This window comes from Falco cherrug, chromosome 5, assembly GCF_023634085.1.
Source record: "Falco cherrug isolate bFalChe1 chromosome 5, bFalChe1.pri, whole genome shotgun sequence".
Lineage (NCBI taxonomy): Eukaryota > Metazoa > Chordata > Aves > Falconiformes > Falconidae > Falco > Falco cherrug.
This window is the reverse complement of record NC_073701.1, coordinates 38,541,884-38,566,589: the sequence shown is the minus strand read 5'-3', so window position 1 is coordinate 38,566,589 and position 24,706 is coordinate 38,541,884. Positions and strand designations below refer to the sequence as shown.

Sequence of the window (24,706 nt, the reverse complement as noted above, 5' to 3'; positions counted from 1 at the left end):
CGTTGCAGCAACATGGCTCAATGGCTGCAGTGTGAGGTTCTACCCATCTAAGGCACCTGGCATTTTAAGTATTTGGCCAATTCTTCCTTCTTGCAGATACAAAATAATTTAGTTTTTCTCTATTATTGACGATTCTAGCTCAAGCCCTCTCAAATGCTCAAAATTTGATGCCCCTGATTTTACAGCAATGGATTCCAATGTATGGATTAAAATGGAGTATGCTGTAGAAACAGCAATGAGGTAGAGAGAGGAAGTCCACTGACTTCTTTACTGGGCAATCCTACATGCTAGGAAATTTAAAGGAGACAAAACTCAGTACTTGTCTTAAACAGCATAGTTTTAATCTCTTTTCCCAAATGTCTGTACAATGCTACATTACACATAGTAAATGTACAATACGAATTAAGAAGATGCAAGCTATGCAGGTATATGACTGTAATGAATAAAATATTACCCAGGTATGTAAGAACACATGAATGGCCATACTGGTTTAGGCAAAGGGGCCATCTATCACAGCACCCTGCCTCAAAGGTGACAGTGCATGGATGCCCAGGGCAGAGCAGGAACAGAACCAACATGCAATACTCTTCCCAAGCACTCTCCCAGATTCTCACTCTTTTCAGCTGAGGAGATTTCTGAAGCCATATGTGTCTTCAAAAACTACCAGTGGTCTATCTATAAGGTACATGTCCATCTAAATCCATGTGATTTTTGCATCCATGACATCCTTCAGCAGAGTTCCACAGACTATTTGTGTGGATTTTATGTCAAATGTTTTTGAGTGTAACAAGTGTTTGGTTTGTTAATGAAAGGGGGAATGTTTTTTGTAGCTTACAAATCTCCAGTTTTGTGGCTTCTGACTCCGGTTTTTCTACTATGATCAAGGAATCATGGCTTCAGCTACTTGGTGAATAATCCTTCTCCTTAAGAATCTTAGGGAAACTTTGAAACTGAGTGAAGAAGGGGGGGAAAAAAGGCAAAAAAGAAGCAGGGGGGACTTAGCTCTTCATAGAGCTCTTTCCACAAGTGGAGCCTGCCTCACAAAACCAGTATATGCTGTTTAAGACAAATGTTACTTTATATTCAGGAAAAGACTCCCTTACTAAACTGATTTAGAAGTTGAGATACTTCTTCATGTGGTGAGAGAAACTTCATGTGTACATTAGCCAATGTGTGTGAACTCGTTTGAAAAAAAAAAAAAAAAGAGCAAGAAGAATTTTGATGTCCCTTGCTGGTAGAGCCATAATCCATAACCAAAGTCTTGGGAACTGTTTAAGCAAATCAGATACATGACACTTTAATGTGCCTTGCAACATGTTGTCTGCTCTTTGCTCAAGGCAGTAACAGCAGAGAGAACTGCAGTGTGTCTTGTGCCTGGCAGGATTTATTTTTCCCAAAATTTATATCTTGTCTTGCTGTCCTGGTTTTCTTGGGCCTTGTGTTTTATGAGGGAAGTCTCTCCTTCATTTTCTTTTCTTCCAGTTTTGAATTGCTCTTTGCACTATGATCATGACCTGAGCCAAAAAGGAGGAAAAAACAAATCTGTATCAACTACTACAGGGTTACTACTTACCAAAGAAGTACATGGCTCTAACTTCCTTCACAAGAAATGTGGCATTATGGCAGAAACATTTCCTTTACTAAAGGAGAGCCACAGCATGATTCAAAATCTGGTACTAAAATATGGAAACTTCAGGCACAGGCACAGGACCTGGTTTTATTGCTCCAGAGATACAATATTCTATTGACATTTTCCTGGAAAGGTTAATTCCAACATTTCACAGAATCAGACCATACATCCCTTTATTGCATACTAATACATATAAAAAGCAATGAACTGATGGCTAGAGCCTCTCCCACCAGTAACTGCAGAAGGATAGTGCAGGGTCAGGGGCATTATCCTTTGTCATTAGGCTGAGGTTTTCCAAGCTCTTTTCACTGGGCTGTTCACGAAAAGGTTAATGAGCTTCTGGACCTTTAATGTCCCAGCTGGGAAGCTCCATGAAATGAGTTCTGGTATGAACACTTGAAGAGTTTTCCAGCGCTGCTGATGTACTGCTACCATCTGTCTTATGTCTTTCCAGACCCTGAGATAGCTAGACAAAGAAACCCACCAAACAGAACTAAATCCTATTATCTGGTGTATTTTGAATAGAAAAAGAACGGAGAAACCTTTTAAATATTGAAATGTCTTCTCTGCAGGCTTGGAGACACTTGCCATTGTGTTGCTTCATCTTGTAGGAGAACACATTAAAGCTGGATGAATGGAAATTTTTTCTTGTGGATAGGATTGTATCGTAGCACACTTTTTCCTGCCTCCTGTGGCACAGATGGTTCTTCATGATTGCCTTTAGCATCATGAGTGAGACTCTCAGAGCTAAAACACATGGAGGTCAGGCCAGAAAATACTTCACTCCACACAAATCCATGACAAGGTGTACATAAAGATGACCGTGCAGAACACAAAATCCTTACAGGTAAAATTCCTGCTACTTCAGTCTGAAGTATTTCCGAAGATTCATATGAGAGAAAAAAAGAAAAAAGAAAATAAGTAATTTACTGTATTTCAAACTGCAAAGAACAACAATGCCATCATACTGTCTTAAGGATACTAGTGCCAATATCATGTAGCCACTATAACACTATTCCTTCTGAGTCAGTCAGAAGTACCCATCACAGAGGCAGCAGAGGGTTACCTTACCATCACAGAAGTAAAATCAGACACCAAAGACATTTTCTTCCTCTTTTATCAGAGGAAAACCTAAAAATTTCAAGCTTGTGTATCAAAGTCTGAGCTGTAAGGTGCAAAGCATCAGTCCTTGAAATCATTTAGCATGAACAAATTAATATGTATTATTTCCTGAGGTGTTTGTGGCAGGATCTGCTGCAATCTAACTAGCTAGCTAACTCCACTTTGCTCTGTTACCCAACCACAGACAAGTGTATGCTCAGCAAAACACACAACATTTCATGCTTTCAGCAGGTGGGTACTTACAAAAGTCAGTGTTACAGCCACTGGGCCTTGTTGGACAGTGTCCAACCTCCATTGTTCATCGCTGAAGCACTAGAACCTGGAAGTGAAGGGAAAGTGCTAGCAATGAGCTATGCACCAGCACCATGACAATATTGGGATTTTAAGATATCCAACCATGCTAAACTAGTCAATGTCTGTTATCAACTGTGCCACCTAGCCTGGCTTGGCCTTTATTTGCTCACCTCTTCCCTGTTTCTTAGTAGCTGCATGGCCCTATCTTTTCCCTGCCTTCCAAGGCAGCAGCAATCATCCCTTCCTCCAGAAAAGCATCAGATCAGTGCCTGTGCGCTGGTGTGTCCAGCAAAGCTGAGGAAAGGAGTTTCAGCTATGTGCTGAAGGAGGGGGTCTGCTGCTCCAGATGAGATGGAGGAAAGAAGATTATCTGCTTCCTCAATTTCACCTTCCACTGCAATCTCAGCCATCGGATGAAGTGGCCAAGGACAGCTGTCTCATTTATGAATGAAAAACAATAAAGCACAATGTCAGAAGAGCAAAAAAAGGATGAGAGTGGAATTGTAGAGAAATCAGGCTGGGATCATTCTCTCATTCCTGATTTGTGAAAAATGCTAGAAACCTGTAAAATATAATAGTATCCTACCTGAAATCCTTTCTGAATTGCTTGGCAGAAGCTGTAATAGGCAATTCTACTGTAAAAAGTAGAAAAAAAGAAAAATATTGAAAGTGTGTATCAGATCTCTTAAAAAAAATCAACACAATGAAACATCCAAATTTTGTCTTGGCCACTTCAGACTCAATAACTGACTGAGGCTGATACAGTTACTGTAACTCTACTTACTGTGCAGTAAGTAGAGTTACAGTAAGTGGAGTTACAGTACGCAGACATCTCTGGACACCAAGCCATTTACTCAGCTGACTGTGGGGATTAAGACTTTCTGCATATTGAACAGATTCTAACTCAAATGACCACCTCCCCTTCTTCACCTGTTGCCTAATAAAGGCTATTTGGCGATAAAGACATTGTAGGTAGCTCCCATTAAAACTGTTCCACAAAGTATAAAACTGAGTCAGGAGGTGAAGGTGCCAAAGGCAACATGGTTTTGTTTTGGTAAGTGTGTAGGTCTGTTGAACAATGCGTTCTCACTCGTAGCAGCTGCTCCAAGGAAAGCAAGTGTTTGACATTCCAATGATGCTGGACCAGTCTCATAACAAACATCTCCAGAGCACGAGTAGTATGTTGAGCCCCACTGGTCAAGCAACACTGGTGGGAGTGGGAGAGAAGAGCTGGTGCCACCTGGCAGACCCTCACAGGCCATACTTGATGACCTGTCCAGCTGCTGGTGCTCGCGGCTGTGCCACAGCAGGGTGCCCTGCGGCGTGAGCTGCGCCAGCCCTGGGGACACAGGGCTCCAGCGGGGTGGCAGCCTCCGGAGCGGGGGGCCACTGTGCTGAGGCGGCTGCTGAACAGGGGTCCGGGGCAGGTGAGATGAAAGTGGCTAAGCAACAGCAGCCTTTGGGCTAGAAATTGTTTCCCGTCAGATGCACATATAACACCTGCCTTCACTACACTGGTAAGACATCTCTAGAAGAGCAGTAGGAGGAAGAAAAAGGAGATATAAAGTGTTTTACAGGCTGTGGGATAGTACTTGAGTCCAGATATAAAAGCCACAGTAGCAAAACATTAAGAGACAGGATTTGTTTGTGTAGTTGTTTTTTTTCTCCTTCCTCTAAGCAACGTCAATTCCAGGAAAGCCTAGAAGAACGTGATCTGTTACATTTTAATCCTTTTGCTATAACTAGGATGGAACAGCTGCAGCTGGGGAATAAAGTGCTTTAAAGTCACACAAGATTGCAAAAACATATAAAAATGCATTTTTTATTAACCTCTTCTTTGGCAGGCAAGCCCTCATCAGTCATAACACTTAAATGTACTCAACTGTACCATACTTAAACTGTACTTAGCTGGACCGCCTGTCCCACAGAAGCCAATTACAGCTCTAACGACTTGTGTTGAGACAGGCTGGCAGAGGGAAAGTCACTTTTAACTCCATTTCTCCCTCCACACTGCAGGTGACTCATATCTTCACTCTGAAGACACAGATCTCAGCACGTCGGCTGGTGTGACAGGCACGGCCCTGGCACTGATGGCAGGTGGAGACCACATCTCCTCAAGCGGCAAAATCCCTGCTGCAGCCCGGGTCCCTGGCCTCCCTTTCGGCATGACCTGATCCAGGAGGTGCATCTTACCAGCCAGACATGGGCCAGGTTGGCTGCTGCTCGCTGCAGTGCTGCACAGCAAACAGCTCACCTGCAGGGTGTGGGGAGGCAGGAAACCACTGGGTAAGGTCTGTGTCCAACTGGTGAGAGGAACTAGGTCTGCCAGTGTGTGGGGAGCCGTATCCCTTGGACAAAAATAATGTTTACGACATTTTGAAGCTCATTTTATTCTAAGCAAAGAGGTGCTTTATATAGTTTATACTGAATGTAAATAATAATATTTAACACATCTGGCCAAAATACAGTAGGGAAGGCAAAACACAGGTGAGGAATATGAGGGATCAGACTGGGCTGCTGGCGGCTCAGGCTTCAACGGTGGGATAGAGCTGTGTCCGTAGAGAGAGCAAGCTGCGACCTTGACCGAGTGAACTCAAGAGACAAGAAGGAAGAGAGAAAACAGGATATGAGGCGAGGCTAGAGACCGGTGACAGGGCAGCTGCTGGCTCAGGACATGACATCCACCCATCTTAGCCAATCAACAGCTGTTGCTGAGCTTGCTAGCTGTAAGGGCGACCAATCAGAGAAGCTGGAGAAAGGGTCTACAAACCTGGAGAAACAAACAAGGGCGCGCTTTTTTGCTGCTTGCTATTTTGTTTGTTTTGCGTTATTTCCTGACGGTCGTAACTCAGTCACAACACACAGGGAAACTCGCTGGTTATATTTCTGTAGGTTAAAAAAACCCACATATTAAGAACACAGGATCCCCTCAATCAGTGAATCCAGTCCTCTCCTATCACAGGCACATCCTTCTTGCAAATCCTTTCACAAACCAAGTATCTGTCTTAGTTTTCCAGCTACCATGCCACTATGGTTTTGGATTATTTTTCTGGTTAAGCTCTCCAAGACAAAACCAAAGTAGTCGTAAGGCAGAATAGCTCTGGGTGCGTGCCTGAGGAAGAAAAAAGACAGGAATTCAGAACCAAGCACAAAGTTGTTACTAAAACATACCGCTACAGCATGACACTCTTAGCTTTTCAAGATCAAAAGAGTGAAAATCACATGAAAAAGGATCATCCTGAGAATTAATTCCAGTATTACTTATGTAGGCAGAGAATAAGTAACATGTTCTCACATTCCTCTCTTTAACTGATCTGTGATAGCTCCCCATGAATCCGTAAAACCCACAGGTTTATATAAAAACACAGATAATAGGTATGACTCTTAATATTTCTTACCTGGTCCTCATTGAGGAATTCTAGATCTTTGCTCAGCAGAAAATAACAGCTGAAGTACTGTTCTATATAATTTGCTGACATGACATCTGGAAAAGATTTAAATCTTTAAATTCTCTTCTTTCAATTAGAAGAATCCTTTGTTTTTCTTTTTGTAATTCTTGGAATGTTTCATGAGGCTTGTTTAACTGTGTAGGACAGGTCAGAACTGAAGAGAAATGTATTATCAGCTTTGCAAAATTTTGGCAATGTATGAGCTGTAAGGAGTTTTTAAAAGTGACACAGTACTGAAATTAACACTGCTCACAAGTGATTATCGGAATAAAAATTAATAACAATGACTAAAATCAATGAATACTGACTTATGGTACTGTGAGGTGAGGGCTGACAGCTTTGTATTCAGGACATTTCTGCTCTGCTATTTTCCTCATAGATTAACCAACATAGATGTTGGTTTTATATGCTTGATAGCGGGCTGTTTCCCACGGCTTTGTAGGTATCTGCTGTGCCACAAAGTTTGACACTAAGCACAGCAAATGCCGTTGTTTTTCAGTGCTCTGTCCACATCAATGTTTTCAATTAAAACCCTACCAAAAACTCTACCAAACCCTATCCTTAAACTCCTGAATTCAATAAACTCAACACTCCCGTAAGAAACCCATTTGGTTTTCATGTCAAAAACTAAAACTGTAAGTTTACGAAAATCAGATTTTTAAGGCCTGAAAGAATCACAGATTATCTCATAATTTGTGTACCATGAAAAATAGGCTAGCAATTTCATTCAGTTTGCTGTGAACCCTGTTGTAAACTGTGTGACTGAAGCGAGACAGAAAACCCACTACATCTGGAGTTTGCCCTAATAGGTGTTCTGACTCCCTGTCAAAACATACATCTGTTATTTCTAATGCAAACTTTTATCAGCTGCAGCCACAGCTTCTCATGCTTTTTTTTCCTTTTCATTACCTGATGCTATCTCTGCTATTCTGAGCTGCTCTACTGAAGAATGTCCTTATATTTTAGGAGACAATTGTCATCCCATAAGGTCTAATTTCATCATAAAGTGGCTGAACTCTTTAAAGTGTCATAACAAGAGGTTCTTAAATACTTGCAGGGGTTCCCTTTTATGTTCTTCTTTTTTAAAAAACTCTTTAAAATAATGATGACACCAGAAGTAGTCAAAATAATTCAGTATTAGTCTCAGAGAAATTCTACAAAGAAGTCAAGATAGCTTTTCCCTCCTCCTGTTTTTACATAGGCAAGAACTGTATTTGTCCCTGTGGCACAGTATGAAGATAACTCATGTTGAGCTACTTATTCACTGTGATATCAAAATCCTTCCCAGATTTCCTAGTTCTTGCAATGACACAAGTTCTCCAGTTCTGTTTTCTTAGTCTCCGCATTCACTTATTCTCTTTCGTCTCTATTGAAACCAATAAGTTCTGGTTGATCCCAATTTTCCATAAGATTTGGTCTGTCTTGTTTGACTTCAATGAATATTTTCTCCTCTAGTTTCTCTGGACCAAATGAATACATTATTAAAAATGCACATAACCCTACTGTCAATAGAAGCAAATATTTTTTCACCTGTCTGGAATTTGCCTCAGATTGTTTTTCTCCAGTGAGACTGTTCCAAATCAGTAAAACAGAGTGTAATAATGTGATGAAGACAGCTGAAACAAAAGAAAAATGAACTCTTCCAAATGCTGTGGCTGAGTGAAATCACAAAGAAATCAAAGAAATCTGTAATTATCTTTTTGGAACATACTCTTTACTGAGGTTTGAGATTATAGAAAAAAAAATATGGCTTATTAGGATTTTAAGAATTAAATAAACACATAATGTTTACCTTTTTTTCACTGGGTCAAGTACCTGAAATATCTCATGTTGAGTTTCAATGTCCTAAGTCTGTGAAACAGAATGAAAACACAAATTATTTATATTATTAAGTTCCAAAAGACTGACAAAAAAGTATCATCAGGCAGCCACTTCATGGCTTGTTCAAAGTGTGTGCACGAGGTTAGGACAGGAGAAGCTTGGTCAGGGTTCAATAACTAGTGAGTGAAGAGTTAACTTGTAAAGGCGACTTTTTTTCTTTTCTTTCTTTCTTCCTTCCTCACCTCCCTGACCACCCTCCCCCACCGAGACCCCCCACCCCCAAAAAGCAGAAGGCAAGCTAGGCGTTCTGTATTTGGCCTGATTTTCAAAAGCTCAGAAAACTTGGCAGCTTGTGCTCGCTTTGCAAGCTGTTGGGTGCTCAGCATTATAAAAAATATTGACGTTAAATTCCTTTTCATGAAAGTAGTAGCATAACATTAGACTACATTATTTTCATCTACAGTTTTGAAGTGTTTGTCAGCTACAATGAGGCTTTCATTATGTAAATAGTTATGTAGGATGCTGAACAGCAACAATGGAGAAGTGATGCTTTTAAAAATGATTAGGTTTTATGCCAACTAGACTGATAATGACCCTTTAATAAACTTAATCCCATGGTAGTTGCTAAGCCAGCTAATGCTGAGTACTAAATCACACACTGAATGGTTAGGAAGGGGCATGATGCAGCTTTACAAGTATTGCCAGCACAAGTATTTCAGAGCAGGGGCTTGGTAATGATCCCAAAGTTAATTAAAAAAATTATTACCCGTTTCCCTTAAAAGTCCTGTGATCTTTCCCTTTCTCTTATCTTCACAGCATTCTACTGGACTGGAAAACACAACAGAAAATATTTTAATGGGCTTGGCAAAAATCTTGTTCAATAAGGTCAGCAGGTTCTGGTGACAAAATTGTCTAAAGTTGCAGTGGTTGAATTAAGTTGTCATGTATCAGTTTCTGGTCAGAAAAAGAGCACAACATGTTTCTACTGGGATGAAAAATGCTCATATTTTTGCTTTCATGACTTCTGTCTTTAGCAATGCTGTGAAAATGTTCTCCTCATGTTTTGGGTATTTTTCTGCACAGAAAATAGTATGTAAACATTTTGATTCATGAGGGAATATTATAGTTAGAAAGAAAAAAACCACTACCTCAAACAGTTCCAAATAAACATGATAATCACAATGCCAGAAGGAACACATGTAAGCAAGCTGCTCAAGATCAAATTCCTTATGCTGTGTTGTTCAGCAAATACTTACAAACCTGGACACAAACATAACGTATTGACAAGGGACCTTACTTCCTACTCAATATGGCTTGTTTATTTTTAGTCTGGGAACCTGGATGTCCATGCTTTCTCAGCAGTATGAATTGCCACTGCTCTGTTTTTCCAGTGTTGGGGCTTCTGAAAAGGCAGATTGGCATAAAATGCTAAAAGCTTGTGAAGTAGTGGTCTACCTATTGAACCAATGAAAGCATTAATATAGCAGCCAGCATTATAAAGTTTATGAACACAAAAAGAACATTACCCATCAAAACATTAACATGACTTCTTTCCAAATGACAGTTTGCTGTCTCTAGGCAAAAATAACAGTGCTCCTATTTTACATCTGAGGGTCATATAGTTTTCTAGGCTGAACATCAGCAAAGTGCCGTTGAGGGCTACGTACAGCTCCAGCACGATTTTCTGTCAAAACCTCTACTGTACCTGTGATATTCCTTGTTATTCACCTTTTTCAAATGTCTTTAAGAACTTCCATCAAGAGCAACAACAGAAGTTTTGGTAAGCCTTTTGATCTAATAATGTTAATTAGTCACTGAAGTAGATCTACATGGGAAAATTGTGCATAATCATAAAAAGAACAAGAGAAAGAAACTTCTGGCAGGAATTGTGATGTACTGATCTTTCAAACTCATTTGATAAGCTATTATTATTTTCTTTACATAGTAACAGTATCACTCTGATGTGTTTTTCTCCTACTATACATCCAGCAACAGCACATTAATTAATTGCATGAAAGATGCATGAATGCAATTCATACAATCTCATTGCATGAAAGATATCTTTGCCTGTGTTTCAGCACAAAAATTACAGAATAAGACCTAGTGAAGTTCCACTTAACTAATAGTTTTGCAATGTGCACTGGTGTTTATAGGTATTGGCAGGCATAGCCTTACAGAATCAGACTCTTAGGTGGCCAAAGCTGTGTTGAGTCCTGAAGATACTCATCCTCTCCTAAGACAGGCATATGATGGGATGGGCTCTGTACCCAGAGGGATCTCTGCTGGAGAAGACTTCTCTTTATTATTACATTAGTGATTAATTTCTAAAGTGCAGTCACTCAAAATAGAGAGGTTCAAGTAATCACCTAAAGCTGTGGTTTCAGACTGCTGAGATCTCCAAAGGGCTTTCGTCCCTGCTCCTAGCTAGTGTTTTCCCCCAACCCTTAAACTGGCTCTGATGCTCCAAAAAACGTTGTGTGAGCTGATTTAACTCATTAACACAGAAGAAAACCGACTCATTCTTTTTGCTGGTTTTTTTTCCTATCAGCTTGGTGTGTTAAACCAGGTCACTGGCAGGGACCGAACATCAGAGGGATGTAAGGGGAAGGAACACACAGCAAGGAATGTGGCAGGAGGAAACAAGGGAGGACAGAAAGTGGTTGTTAAACACTGTCAGAATGAGGAAAATGCTAATCCATTATTTAGTACAGATCCTAAAGTAATTAAGCTTTAACAAATGCTCTTGTGTTTCTGGAAGGCATCCCTGCCCTTTTTTGTTCTTGGATGTTTCTTTTATGTATATTACTAAGCAAGTCTACCAGTTTTAAAGACTAAACTAAACGGATAAGAAACAATACCCTAACTTTCTGCAGTAGCCTTCTGTGTTTTTCTGGACTTTATCTAAAGCAGTGTTACACCCCTCCAATTCTTCTTCTGAGTTTGAAATTCTCCTGAAATCACAATTATCCAACAGGGTTCCATATCTCCCATGTCACCTGGATAAATCTCATTACATATCCTTTAATCCCAATCCCTGGGATGAATACCACACACAGATGTTTTGCAATAAGCAGTTATGAATGAAAGTCATGTGGCAGCCTGCTCAATATACAGCTTAGTCACAGATATGAGGCAAAACCTGCCTGCCTTGCTTGTATGTACCATTTATAGACCCCAAGAAAATCATGCTTATGGCTATCAGAAAAAAACAAAATCAATCCCGCTGACTGGCATGGTGAGTGTTTTAATACAAACAAGGATATTTTTAGCAAATGAAGTAGAAAGGCTCAGAGTTTTAGGCAAATTTTTCTCAGGCTGCTAGTCCTCAGAGCTGCCGGCCCCATGTCACACTGGCACCCTGCTGGCCAGACCAGAGGAGGTGGGGCAAGAAAGCATGAGGGGCTGGGAAGTACCAAAAGGCCCTGGATTCTTGGTGTCAACCAGAAGATTTAACTAGCTAACTTTGGAGTTCATTTAACATTTTCATTCTAAAGTTTTCATTAATAATTTGTTTTTTTAAATCCAGCACTGGGAAATGTGCCCATGTGGATTTATTACTCACATATGAATAAACTCAATCCCAAAGGTAAAGTTACAAGAACAAACATAACAGAGGATACATTAAGGAAAAAATACTTCAAAACTCACCCCTCCCTGCATACTTTCACCAACCCTCTGCTACCAGTCCTTGTACTGTACAAAAGAGACTTTTCATCCAACTCACTACAGAAGCCCTCCTGTAACCAATATAGTCCTGGAAACACAATGGCATCAGTGGTGGAACTTCCTGCTTGGTTCTTCAGCACTGCAGGGGAAGAAATTTCAAGCTGTGGATAAACATTAAAAGTCAACACCATCCTCACAGACCTTTCCATCCACCCATGTGGGCTGGGTGAGTGGAAAGGCTCTCTGGACTTCACCTTCCTGAAGTACAGAACCCAGCAGCTTTGCTTTAACTCTAGGTGAGTGGGACTAGGTGGAACTGTTGCAATTTGCACAGGCATGTGTTCTCCGTATAACCCCTCCAGGGACAAACGCCTCCAGGGAAGGGCAGAGCACATGAAGGGATCTGTGGCAGCTTCCCTCATCACAAGTGCATTCATGACAGCTTACCTGACTACGTCATGTTTCAAACTCTCATCTCTGAAACTAGATCTAAAACTCAAAATCATGCAATTTGTTGACCAGCCCAGTTACATGAAATGCCTATCTGCATATTTTGCAAAGTGTTACAGGGGTCACTTCAATTTTACACACTCTTAGGACAGAGCCCTGGTACTAGATTCCCCTTTTTCTGTTGTTTATTTAATGTATTTATGTCACAAACAGGAAGCAACAATTTATAAGAACTGTTATTGTTGGCTAAAATTCATCCTCAAGCGTTCTAAAAGTAATACACTCACCAAAGTTTGTTTTGTTTATCTACAGGAAATATCTTGAGTAATATTATGGCAATCACAGGCACCAAAGAAATAAACACCAAGCAAATAAGGACAAAAAGCCTGATGTTTCAACCCATTCTTTTCAGCAAAATAAGTAAATACAGATTTCAGGAAAATTAAACGTCTCATTGCCCTTCAGTGAAAGTGGTTTGTTAAATCTGGGGCTACATTTGCCCGTGGGCTTAGAAGTAGGCAACGGGGCAGTCTGATGCTGACAGCACAGCACCAGTGTGATGGCTTGTCTGCGTGTGTGAGAGGAGAACACAGCTCCTGAACACTGAACTGGGTAACTGCACGGTACGGCTGACACCAGTGTACCTGGGCACGATACTTCTTGTGCTTCAAGCTGGTGCCCTCCTCCTCCTCCCCCTGACCCTGCTTACTCAGCTGTACTACAGAAGCTGACAGCTAGAAAGCCTGGCTTCCTTCTTTTGGAGCAAAACCACCACCTTCTGGACAATCTGGGTTAAGCTATAAGGAAAATTAATACTGTTGCTCTGCACTGTTCATTTGGACTGTACCTCTATAGACTATTGATTTGTTAATTACTATTCTGACTGACTCAATCCTAAAGCTCTTTCAAATAGAGCCTGTTAAACTCTAGCAATTCTTTCCCAGTGGCATTCAGGACAGACATGAAAATAGCCAAGAAAAAGTCATAGCATACCTTAATACCTAGTATTAGCTGGTGTGCAACAAGACCACAGGAGTCTGTGCTGTCAGAAGTTTGGCTGCTGTGGAAGACGAGCATTGTTTTGTTTAATTTCCAGATTTGGTGATTGCAAACAGTATTTTGCAGCACTCATTCCAACTGTTAGCATGTGTCTTCTGTAGTAACCCTAGCTGTAGAGTTGCATATGTGTTTTCCACACGCCTGTCTTCCAGATCCACATTTTGCTTTTACAGACCTACAGCTAACCTGCAAAAGGTGGGCATCATCATCTTAGAGAAAGCTTGGTTATTGAAAGAGATGGGATCTGTCCAGATGGCACCTCCTGCTTCTACCTAGGTTTCTTTTTGTGCTCCCTCCCCTCCTAAATCCTCTCACAGAACATCATCCCCTTTATTCCCGGGAAGCCTTCTCCTAGTTCTCTGATGATACAATCAGTGTCTGGTGTCTCTCTTTTATTTCCTTGCAGTTCAGCACCAATTGCGCGGCTCAGCTCTTGAATTCTATATTCTGGGCACCTAAAGTTTGATGAGATAGATCCTTATCTATGTTATTATGTATTATGTTATTATGTATTATATAAACTTATTAATGTTTTCCCAAAAAAGAAAGGTACAAAGTTTTTATTCCCTAATAAACGGCCATAGAGCCACAGCTGTTCATAACACATAAATGTCCCCCTCTCACAAATCACATGCACAATTGACTTGCCGTCACTCACAGTCAGCACTGGTACAGGAAGAGCTGATCACGTTTAATAGGGGTATCGTTTGGTCAGCATACAGATTCTTGGACTGCTATCAGTTACCCTGAACTTAGCCCCTTTGACTAAATGGAATCAGACTAGAGTCTTCCATAGTTAATGAAATTAGGTTTACACAAACCCAAACAATATACCTTATATTATGGCTAGATTGCTCTGCAAAATGTAAGGCTGAAAAAAAGCCTATTGATTTAAGTGATATAACAGACCAATTTAAGTGATATAACAGTTTCATTTCTCCTCAGGAAGGCCATCCGGGGAAGATACTGAGTTCTGCTTCTGATGAACTGGCTGTTAAAGTTTGGGTATATGATTTGTATGCAGTTTTTCAAGGAGTGTTAAAGGAGTGTGACTATTAAAAGTCTAATTTCAGTAACATTTCTAATATTTACTCTGGCACTCTTTATGAAGTGAAAAAAACATATAATAAAGTATGGCATATCTGAATAGTTCTAAGATACCTGGAATCTCAGTCTAACACATCAGAATTCAGGACCCTGGAGTTCACTCTGGCTTGCTGTTTCACTACCTTCTTGTGTTCCATCAGGCACAGATAGTAACAAGAAACACCACAATTTTAGTTTACTGCTTAAAGAACACCATTATCAAATTTATTCTTGCTATAAACCTATAGCGTATTATGTTTTGTTACAGTAGGAGGAACTGAGGCAGGAGAAAAGGCCTAGGGGGTACTTTCCTTACCTCCCTGTTGTGAACACAGTAGTTCAAAAGAGCATCACAGAAATGCTGTCCTATTGACTGCAAGTCCTTCATATTGAAATGGGTGCTTTGCAGCCTGCAGCATCAATATGAGCAAGACAGAAATGAAAATGTCAGTCTTCCTGCTGACTGCTAGGTATCTGTGATACTTCAGGATGGTGGCTGACTGCAGACTTACATATCTTTCACTGCCAGATGCTAGACAGGTCTATAACTGCTGGAGTTTTATACAGATGATATTACATATCATTATTCTGCCTATATGAACAAGTCTATCCCCTCAGAAGCGGTTAACTATAATGCATAGTTAATGGATAACTCATTACAAAATTTCCTAAAAATACAATTGGCTTTAGTCACTGCTTTTAATTTGCCATCCACTAATGTTGTTTCATGGTACATATGCAATAATACTAGCGGTGGCCTGAAAGGTTGCTAGGTGAATGCCTTAGTTTTCTGTTTTTTCCAACTTTTATCTTAAATCATCACTACTTTCTACCCAATAAGACAGAACACCAACAAGGGGATTGTAGCTCAAGCCACCATTTTCCATGAAAAAACAAAAGTAAAGGTCTTGTTTGATGATTCCTACTAAATAGCTATAGGGAATTGTCTCCCCCAACTTAAAGTCACAGACAGAGGCTTCCAAAGTGTAGCTGTTGTTGATGTTAATCTTCCACACTACCACTCGGCCTGGCTGCCTTTGTTCTTTCGTACTCTGAAACGGCAGTCTGGGAATGAAAACTTAAAAGACACAACATTAGCCTTTGAAGTCTGGAATATATAGGAAATAGGAAGATGCAATAATTTCATTTTAACCCTGCAGGTTTTTTTAAATCTTATCTACCAGGTAAGCGATTGTGAGTTTTCACTCTACTTTAATATTGCACAGCATAGCTCACAGCATACTGTTATTACTGGTATAATGGAGATGTAGGTGAAATAATAGCCCTTAGGCTAAAAGCTTATTTTACTTTAAGAATTTCTGAGATATATGCAAATAATTTTTATGTGGCTGTACTTACTGTTTCTAAACAACCCTATACAGACAGCTGACCAGCTGAGTTACCAGAAATCCTGTTATATACCAACATCCATATTTACTAAAAAGTTGGAATAGGTCTTCTTTCATGAGTTAATAGACCAACAGTTTGATGCAACCAATCTGGAGCTCACAACCACCTCATTACTGATATTACTGATATATATACTGATATCCGAGGAAAACAGCATTAGCTGCACGTATGCAATGACATCTAGTAGGTTAGTTTGTGTGCTGTTTTATTCCTGAGCCTTCGAAACCTTTTTTCAAAGGCTCAAAAGAAGCTTACTGCAGTCAGATTTTGCTGGTAAATGACATATTTTAAAAGCAGTCATTTCCTACTGAACTTTTTTCCCCCTAATTGAAATAGCTTACACAAACATAGTGATTTTGACAGAATTTTCAACAGAAGTTTTCAAAAGGATTCAGTCCGGAGGAAACATTTTTCTTCTTTAGCTTCTTGTTTACTTACTTGTTTGTTTGTAATTCTACAGTATGTTTTAAAGCTGCCTTTAATATAAGAGTACACAATATTTAGTGTTCATTTTTGACATTATTAAAACAATGCTACTTTGATATTTCATATTTTTTTCATTATTTAAAAAAAAAGTTTTTTAAAAATGCTAACTTTATGTCCCAGTTCAGCATGATACATTTGGAGTGCTGGAATTTCAAAGGAGTTAACATTTCATATTCCTACCATTTCTAGTTTTAGCCAATTGAAGATTATTTTACCGGCTGAAGTGTGGTCTTTTAATAAATGTGATACCTTAACAAAAAATTAGGTAACTCGGATGGTGCTTGATTTTTTAGGTGAGTAAGTTTCTAGCCAAATATTTGCTTACCTTATCTGGGCAGCTCTTGCTCAGCAAGAGTGGGAAGACACATGGATGCACATATAGTACTTCTGCTTGCTGCTTTCTCTCACAACCACACGTGAAGCTATAGTAGCTGAATATGATGCTGAAGGTCAGTAGCACTTGAGCAGACATAATTAATACTAATTATGGGGCACTCACTCTCTCCATATAGTAAGAAAGAGAGAGGAATTCTCATGGAAAAGAAGGAAAGGCACCGTGCTCATCCCCTGTAAGCTAAGGATCTACATGCCAAAATATTCATTTGAAAGAATACAGATCTTACTTAAAACAGACTGTAACTAGATTAAAAACATTAAATTTATTAATTCTGACACTGTTTTTTTGCAGAAGAGTCAAGTTTGTATTAATTTGTTACAGAAGTTAAACCAGAGGGATTTGTTTTAATAGCTGAAGGTTTAGTTTAATACCCAAAGGTTTAGATTTATATCCAGAGTATTAATGTCTCTGTGACTGGAAGTCTGCATAAGAGATCAAACATATTTGTTTCAAAACATACAGGAAACTTGGCAATCTTTGCTGTCAAATGGACATCTGGGATCTATTTTTAACCTAACTTCATTCTGGGCTGTGGTTGTATGCCAGAAAAGATGAAAATGAAAGAAATAAGGAATTTATATGTAGATTTTGGCAAAGGATAGTGGGGAGAATTATGCTGATAATGTTTTGATGAAAACTCTTACTTTGGAGATATAACTTATTACCAGAACAGAGAAAGTATATTAAAGGAAAACCGGCACAATACTGAAGAAAAAAATAACCTACTCTGAAATGCAACTGAATGTAAACAGAACAATCAGAAAGGCTTGGGTACAGGGCAAAGATGTAAGTTCCAAAAATTCCAAAACAATAAGGGACATAGGGAAGTCACGCTAACAAAGAGACAGTAGAAAGGAAAATAATCTATTCCAATGGGAAATAAAATGACATTACCTTTTGATCATGCTTCAGATATACGAGATAGAAGGGTAAAATTTCTTCACATTAGATCTGTATTTGCGGTTCAAGTCCCGACCTGTTAAAGAGCAGCGGTGACCTCCCACAATGACACCATCTGGATTCAACATGGGTACCACTCTGAAGACAAAATTGTCCTGCAGGAGTTGAGCTTTGTCTGAATTGCCAAGAATGTAATCTAGAAAGCCCTTTGACACCCAGGAACTATTAGTTTCTCCGAGATGCACCCTTGCGGTAAGTATCACAGCCTTCCTCCCGGTGCCCTTGCCACTTCTGGGGGGGTTGGTGGTAGTTAAAGCATACGCTGTGTTTCCTGCCAGTGAATAGCACAAGATATGAATCTTGCAGAATTTGGGCTTCACTGATCTTTAGAGATGGCAGGTGTAAGGATAGCAGTGGGCAAAGTAGCAGGTGTCTTGGTATGAGTGAACTGGAATGCCCAAGTGAGTGAGAAATACTGATGTCTGCCTTGGCCCCTGTTGGTTTTGTAATACTTGATTTCATTTCCAGCCCTTTGCCAGCCAACCTTGTGTTTCTTAGCATTGGCTTCTGAGTACAACAGTGGCCACAAGCCATGCTTATATAGGCTGTTACACTTGGTAAAATTGACAATAGTGAAGCGATACGGCATCCCTGCCTGCGTACTCGTTAATTTGAAGTAGTACCACTGTATGCGTCTGCTTGTGTGGAGGTCAGTGCATGGGGTCAGCTGCTACTCAAATTCATTGCTGGTAGGCAGAAAGAAGAGAAGCAGTTGTGATGCTGGTTAGCGCTGCGGTATGATGCAGTGCCAAATAATGCAGACTACCATGAAAAAGCACACCACAGTGAAACAGGCGCAAATGCAGTTTACACTGTCATAAAGTCTGTGCAGCTGCTAGGAAAAGACACCTAACCACAACTAGTCAATAATGCAACTGTTATCTTAATTACGACTTCTAACAATAACTGGGACTTCTGAAAATTTTCTCCACATTATGCTTTAAAAGGAGGTGCTTAAGAAATGGTGTTTAGCTTGTGTGGGTGATTATCACCTATAGAAAACATTCAGTGCTATCAGATCATTTCAAGTGAAGGCTACCTGCAACTACTTTTGAAGCTCATTCAACTAATGTAAAACTAGCGCAAACCCGGAGTAACACATACTGCTCAGAAACTGATAGCAGGCTGCTGATACAACAACTCTGATAATAACACCATCTTAATAACAGACAAAAAGATTAGAAACTTACACTTTGACCACCTTCTGCAAATTCACACTCTCAAACTGTGCTTCAAAGATCAGTGTGTTGTCCCCTTTCTGATGGAGGATCTGCTTCAGGGGGCAGAGACTTCTCACTTGGGAATACATAAACCAGGAGATTTTGTTAGATAGGGGAAGGAGCAGAACAGGTATCTTTCATTTCAGTCTGAGTCATTTTAGGGAACACCTGCACCCTTCTGAAAACTCCTTCTAGAAAAAGACAACTTGATGGAGTTGAACTTAAAGGATTATCTTGGTTAAGCATAAAAGAAATTATACAAAGATTTTGCTGCTCATGCCCACTTAACCTTATGGATTTCAGCCAGCCTAAGATCCGACTCTGTCTTGGAGGTCCCTGTGTCTCTCTGCATGAGCAAAGGGCAGTTCATACTCTGTACTTATGCAAAGCAACTGGGTTAGATGGAAAGACTGCAGGACTCAGCTCCCCCTGGGTTCTTGCACCAGTCAAACGGGTAACTTCTTACTCACAAATCATATGTAGTTGACAACTCTTGCCATCAGTTTGTTATTAAATCTCTGTATTCAATTATTCTAGTCTAGAAGCAAAAAATACGACACCCAAACCAAGCAGCAATCACTTTTATACTGCAAGTAATGTTTTCCCATCACATTTAGCATGCAATTTGAGCCCGTCCCTCCTTTTACCCTCTTCTGCTTTTTCCTCAGATGAGGGGTTCACAGAGGCATAACTGAACTTTCTACTACAATCTCTGTTACTTTAGTTCATTAAGGGCCAGAATGTCTAGATTTGCCATCAGCAATAATTTACTTTTTTTGTTTGGGAAGTTGTTTTGGTTACAGAATATTCTTGATGTAATTTTAGTAGTCAAGGATCCTCCCTTTACAGAACCATGACAGGAATTGTTTTTAATATTTATTTGCTTTCTCTGTATTGGTGTCAATAAGGTGGCAAAGGCCTGCAAACCCAGGGTAACAAAAACTTCCTTGTCACCCCCAAACTGCACCCACAAAATAGAGAGAGGATGTGGCACTTCTGCCGACAGCGGGAGCCCAGAGATCCCGCTGCAGTCAGTGCAGCCCTGCTGGTGGCTCCGGCAGGAGCTGCGCTCTGACACTTTGGTTAGGGCCAGCTCAGGGAAAAGGAGAAAGGTGAAAACTGCAGGTATTTCTCGGCTGCAACGACGTACTACGTGACTGTGGTTTCACACTGCTGATACTGAATTGGCTGTCTTATCAAAATTCCCTGCCACCTAACTTTCTATCTAGCAAAATGAAGGATTTGTACCGGTGGCCAGACACCGATCATCAGACTGTTGGATTCTCAGTTCCTGTATTCTTGCTTCTCTCTATCGCCTTACTGCTGGATCCACCTGAGGAGAAACTGCTGCCTTACCATGCTGCCAAATATGGGGGATGGACCCCACGCCATACAGCAGGGTTAGATCCTGTTCGGATCAGTTGTGTCTGCCCTTGCTTGGCCGGGGCTCCGCTAGAGATGTATGCTGCAGCAGCCTGTCTTATTCTCTCCTGTAGTGTTGCTAAAGCTCTGACAGTAACACCCAGGAAGTTCTGTAAAACAAGATTCCTTTAAGTAATTTTTTCATTCCTTGAATCAGTGTTGCCATATGCAAAAGAACACAGCGTTCAGTGTACTGTACTGTTCCTCATGATTGCAGTTACTACAGACCCACAGGGGTTTTCTAGTTTTCCAGTTTGCTAGCTGGAATACCTACTTGAATTCAACTACTTTCTGTTTAGCTGAATTCCATTCACAGTTCCTCTGCTCTTCCCTTCCTCTTCATGCTCTTCCTTAACATTAAGGAAGTGTTCCAGTAGTTAATCCAGTAAAACTGTTTCTGGAAACACCTGTATCAGTGAAACGCTATGGAATGAAACGCATGCCTAAAATCTGAGAGCTCTGTCATGGGGCATTTAATTTTTCTGCATGGGAGTCACCATTAGATCCTTTCCCAGACCAGACTTCAGCAGGGCCTGCAGGAACTCTGCAGCAGGGAGTTCCCAGCCAGGCATTCCCTCCCAGCTCCTGCCGACTCCAACATCAAACCGAGTGGGGACCAGAGCGCTGCTGCTGTCCCGGGCGGCGGGACAGGGCGCCCCGACGAGGCGGCGCGACACCCCCCGCGCGGAACGCCGCACTCCCCGCCACTCTCGCGAGAGTTCGGCGGCTGGGCGGGGGGAGCGCGGCCCCGGCGGGGGGGTGGGGGGGGTGGGGGGGGGTGGGGGGGGTGGGGGGCGGCCCGGGCGCGGGGCCGTAGGGGGCGGGTGTCGCGGCCCCTCGTCCCGCCCTCGGTGGCCGGCGGGGCAGCGCGGGCCGAGCCGCGGGTTTGTGCCGCAGCGGCCCCGGGTAGCGAGCAGGGAGCGGGGTGCAGCCCTGAGGCCCAGGCTGGTGCGCGGCGTGGCGGGGGCTGTGCGACGGCTTCCAAGTGCCTGCTGGTGCCGCTGCTGGCTCGGGCTGCGGGGTGTGCGGGGGGAAAGGCATTTGCTTTCTGTCGGGTGTGAACGTTAGACCTGGAAGTCATGGAATGCCAGCCGCACGACACATCACTGTGAAGTACGGTGTTGACAAACCCCGTGCATTTACAGCGCCAGGCAGCGCCGCCTCCTCCCAGTGTGTTACCTGGCCGCAGCTACAGCCTGGCCCGTGACAGCGCAGCGGCCCCCGGGCGACCCCCGCCCCCTGCAGCAGCCCCCGCAGCTGGGGCAGGGCGCTTTCGGCTGCTGGAGGCGTGAGCAGGCAGCTCCCGTGGGCCGTACACGGGCCGTGACCTGTTGGACACACCAGGGGATACAGCTGCTCCGGGCGCCCCGGGGCTGAGGGACAGAAGGATGCGTTTGCCAAACGTAACCTTTCTTACTGTGTCGTGTCACAGGTGCCTTCTGTAGAGTTCTAGTAGCCCTTTCATGGACAGATGATCTTCTACTGAGTAATCTGTTTTCTAGTTTCTTGTTACATTCTGGTGATTACCCTGTCACTTGAGTCTCGTGGCTCTAGTAATTGGATTTCCTATTTTTTCACAGCATTCCTTTTGTCTGATATAGGTAGAAGGGGCTGCAGGAGGTTGTGCTGAGCCTTAGGTGCCATTGTCAGCACCACAACAGGGCTGCAAACATCGAGGGTCACATGTAGTGTGAATCCTTCTTCTTTGATGTTGTCTCTTAGAGGAGGCTGCCCTCTTAATTTCTAGCTCCCTTGCCATAGTTCTTCACTCCTTATAATGCCTTGATGGCTGACTCCCAAATGAGCTACTTTCCAGAGCAATGGCTCTGCACAAGGCCCAGAGAATCACCTGGAGTCCAGAGCCTGGGCAGAGACCGCCCAGGGCACAGGGGAGGAAGGGTTAACTTCTTTGCTGACCAGTGCCAAATTTGTTGTGGAGCCTTGCAGCTCACTCGCTGGTGCCAGCCCCAGCTTCTGATGACCAGCCTTACATCAGTGTCAGGGTGGCTTACCATCCCCGGCTGAGGGGACCAGAGGGAAGGAAGGCAGGGAGTGAAGAGCAGACCTACATGTCGCTGTCCTGTAATGAGGTTAGTGGTTAAAAAGAGGAACGAAGGCCCAACAGAAAGGGGTATTAAGACAGGACTTTAGGAATAACCATGATGTTGGAGGTTGCAGTCACCTAAGCAAACTAGCAGGACTCCCTCAGCTTCCTCTGTTGTCCATGAGGGCAGGCACTCCCAAAGAACAATTCAGAGCTCTACAGTTTGGATCTGCTTGGGTTTGCTCTCTGGAATACTTTCTCCAGTGGTTGTAGAGGGACTGGTGGAGAGTTCCTTGGCTAAAATAGGAGTGCCAAGTTAGTTGAGAGTGAGCATCCATCCCTAGGATTTCTGTGAATTATGGGCAGGCAAAACTGCCTGGTGCCCTGAACCTTGCCCAGAGCAAGTCACCTCACAGAAGGGACTGTGGGCAGTAGGCGTACTCTTTTACTGAGCAGAAGAGAGAGAATTTGAACCTGCGTCTTACAGTAGTGACATATTACTATGCGCTTTTGATCTGTATAATCACAGAACACCTAATAGCTCCACAAATAGTCTCCTGGACAAAACAGTCATGGGAGTTTTACTGTTTGCTGCCACAGGACAAATGCTGTGACCTTGATATCAGCAATATGTGTTGCGGTCATATCAATTTGTACATGAAATGGGGGACCACTGCTTCTTAACACATGGGAAAGTTACTTCCTCCCTACAAGAATCACATTCCACATATGATGTTACAACGCCTTCTAGAGTCAGATCCTGCATCTTCAGCACTGAAAAACAATGCCTATGTTTCTCTCGGTAGTGGATGGGTCTGAGATGCATGCAGGTGTGGAACCTCTGTCCCATGCTATTAAAATGTTTGAAAGAAATTAAGTCTTTGAGCAAAGAGATTGGGACCATAATGTTTCCCTACTTATGATAAGTGAAAACTGTGTCTTTAATGTAACCACATTTAGAAATGTGTGTTTAGATGTGGGCCACAAGAAAAGCTTTGTAGTATGAGCAAATAGTGGGAAAAATCCTGAAACAGGTCTTAAAAAATTACTCTGTTTTATAGGCTGAAAAATAATATTAACTGATCAATATCCTGATATTTCCAGAACTGCTTTTTCTTGGTTTCCCAAAATGCCCGTTGAATGATCATATCTGCTTTCCTTGTGCAAACAATAATCTCTAATCTAATCACAAAACAACCAATCCCATGCTCTTATTTCAATTATTCACTTATATTTCTATTGTCATGGTTCTTAAAAATCATAGTCTCGATCAGAATCGTGTTGCGTTAGGTGCTGTGTTTTGCTAAGGGCCCACCCACCCTTCCTTTAGAGAGGTGACAAGGAGAGGCAGGGAAGGCAGGGACAGGAGGCAGGAGTGACTTCGCCCAGAGGATGGAGCAGCAGAACTGCCGATGGAAACTGTCATAAATCCGTCCTGTCCACTGGGCAGCATTGTCCTTTACAGGAGCTCAAAAGTGAGCTGCTGAGCTGGAGAGGGAAGTTCACAGCTTTAGTCTGGGGTCTCCAGGAACCTTTGGGTACCTTTGGTTATGTATTGTTAGGTACTTTCTTGGGGAAAAATCGTTTGTGTTGATAGCAGCTTGATTTAAACTGTTTTCTTTAAGCTTTGTATTACAAACTGTGTCTCGGTCTTTGTTCCTGAATGAATCAAGGATGGCAGGATTTCAGGATGAGTGCACTAAAGCTTTGTTTGATATTAGAGAAATCGTTCTTTGCAAATTATCCATTTGTTTTTAAAGCATCTGTGCTGTCTTTCCTTAAAAGAGCTTTATTTGCGTTTGCAAAATGGAGTGATAGCTACCATTTTGGGATCCTGGTGTAAACATTACAGAAAACATTTTTGACACGTTTTTCTTTAATGTCGCTTTTTTTTTTTTTTTTTGCTTTTGGTACTTCTTTCGCTAAAAGTCATTTATCTCCAGTGGAACAGCTGAAAGAACGGGAGCACAAGTTCCTATTAAGTGTTTCGGCTGCTGTTGTCAGCCCAGGGAGCAGCGTGGCCACAAGGTGGCAGCAGTCTGTAAGGGGCCGGAGGTACCGCCCTGCCAGGCCGGTATGTATGTATGTATGTATACGCGGCAGGCCTGCGTATGTATGTATGTATGTATGTATGTATGTACGTATGTATGTATGCCTGCGTGCCTTAGGCCATACAGCGGAGCGTCCGCA

General features: G+C 41.9%; 1 protein-coding gene and 1 pseudogene across 1 annotated transcript; both read right to left on the bottom strand.

The window, feature by feature from the left end:
* Positions 1–1,281: 1,281 nt before the first annotated feature.
* Positions 1,282–6,525, bottom strand: LOC129736143 (uncharacterized; annotated as a pseudogene).
* Positions 5,066–19,417, bottom strand: AGBL3 (AGBL carboxypeptidase 3). The gene is given in 9 exon segments (XM_027808352.2): positions 5,066–13,492; positions 14,653–14,723; positions 14,885–14,987; positions 15,535–15,607; positions 15,610–15,655; positions 16,799–16,953; positions 17,760–18,209; positions 18,212–18,516; positions 19,021–19,417. Coding segments are annotated over 9 exon segments (1,488 nt in total). The 5' UTR covers positions 19,140–19,417; the 3' UTR covers positions 5,066–13,326.
* Positions 19,418–24,706: the final 5,289 nt, after the last annotated feature.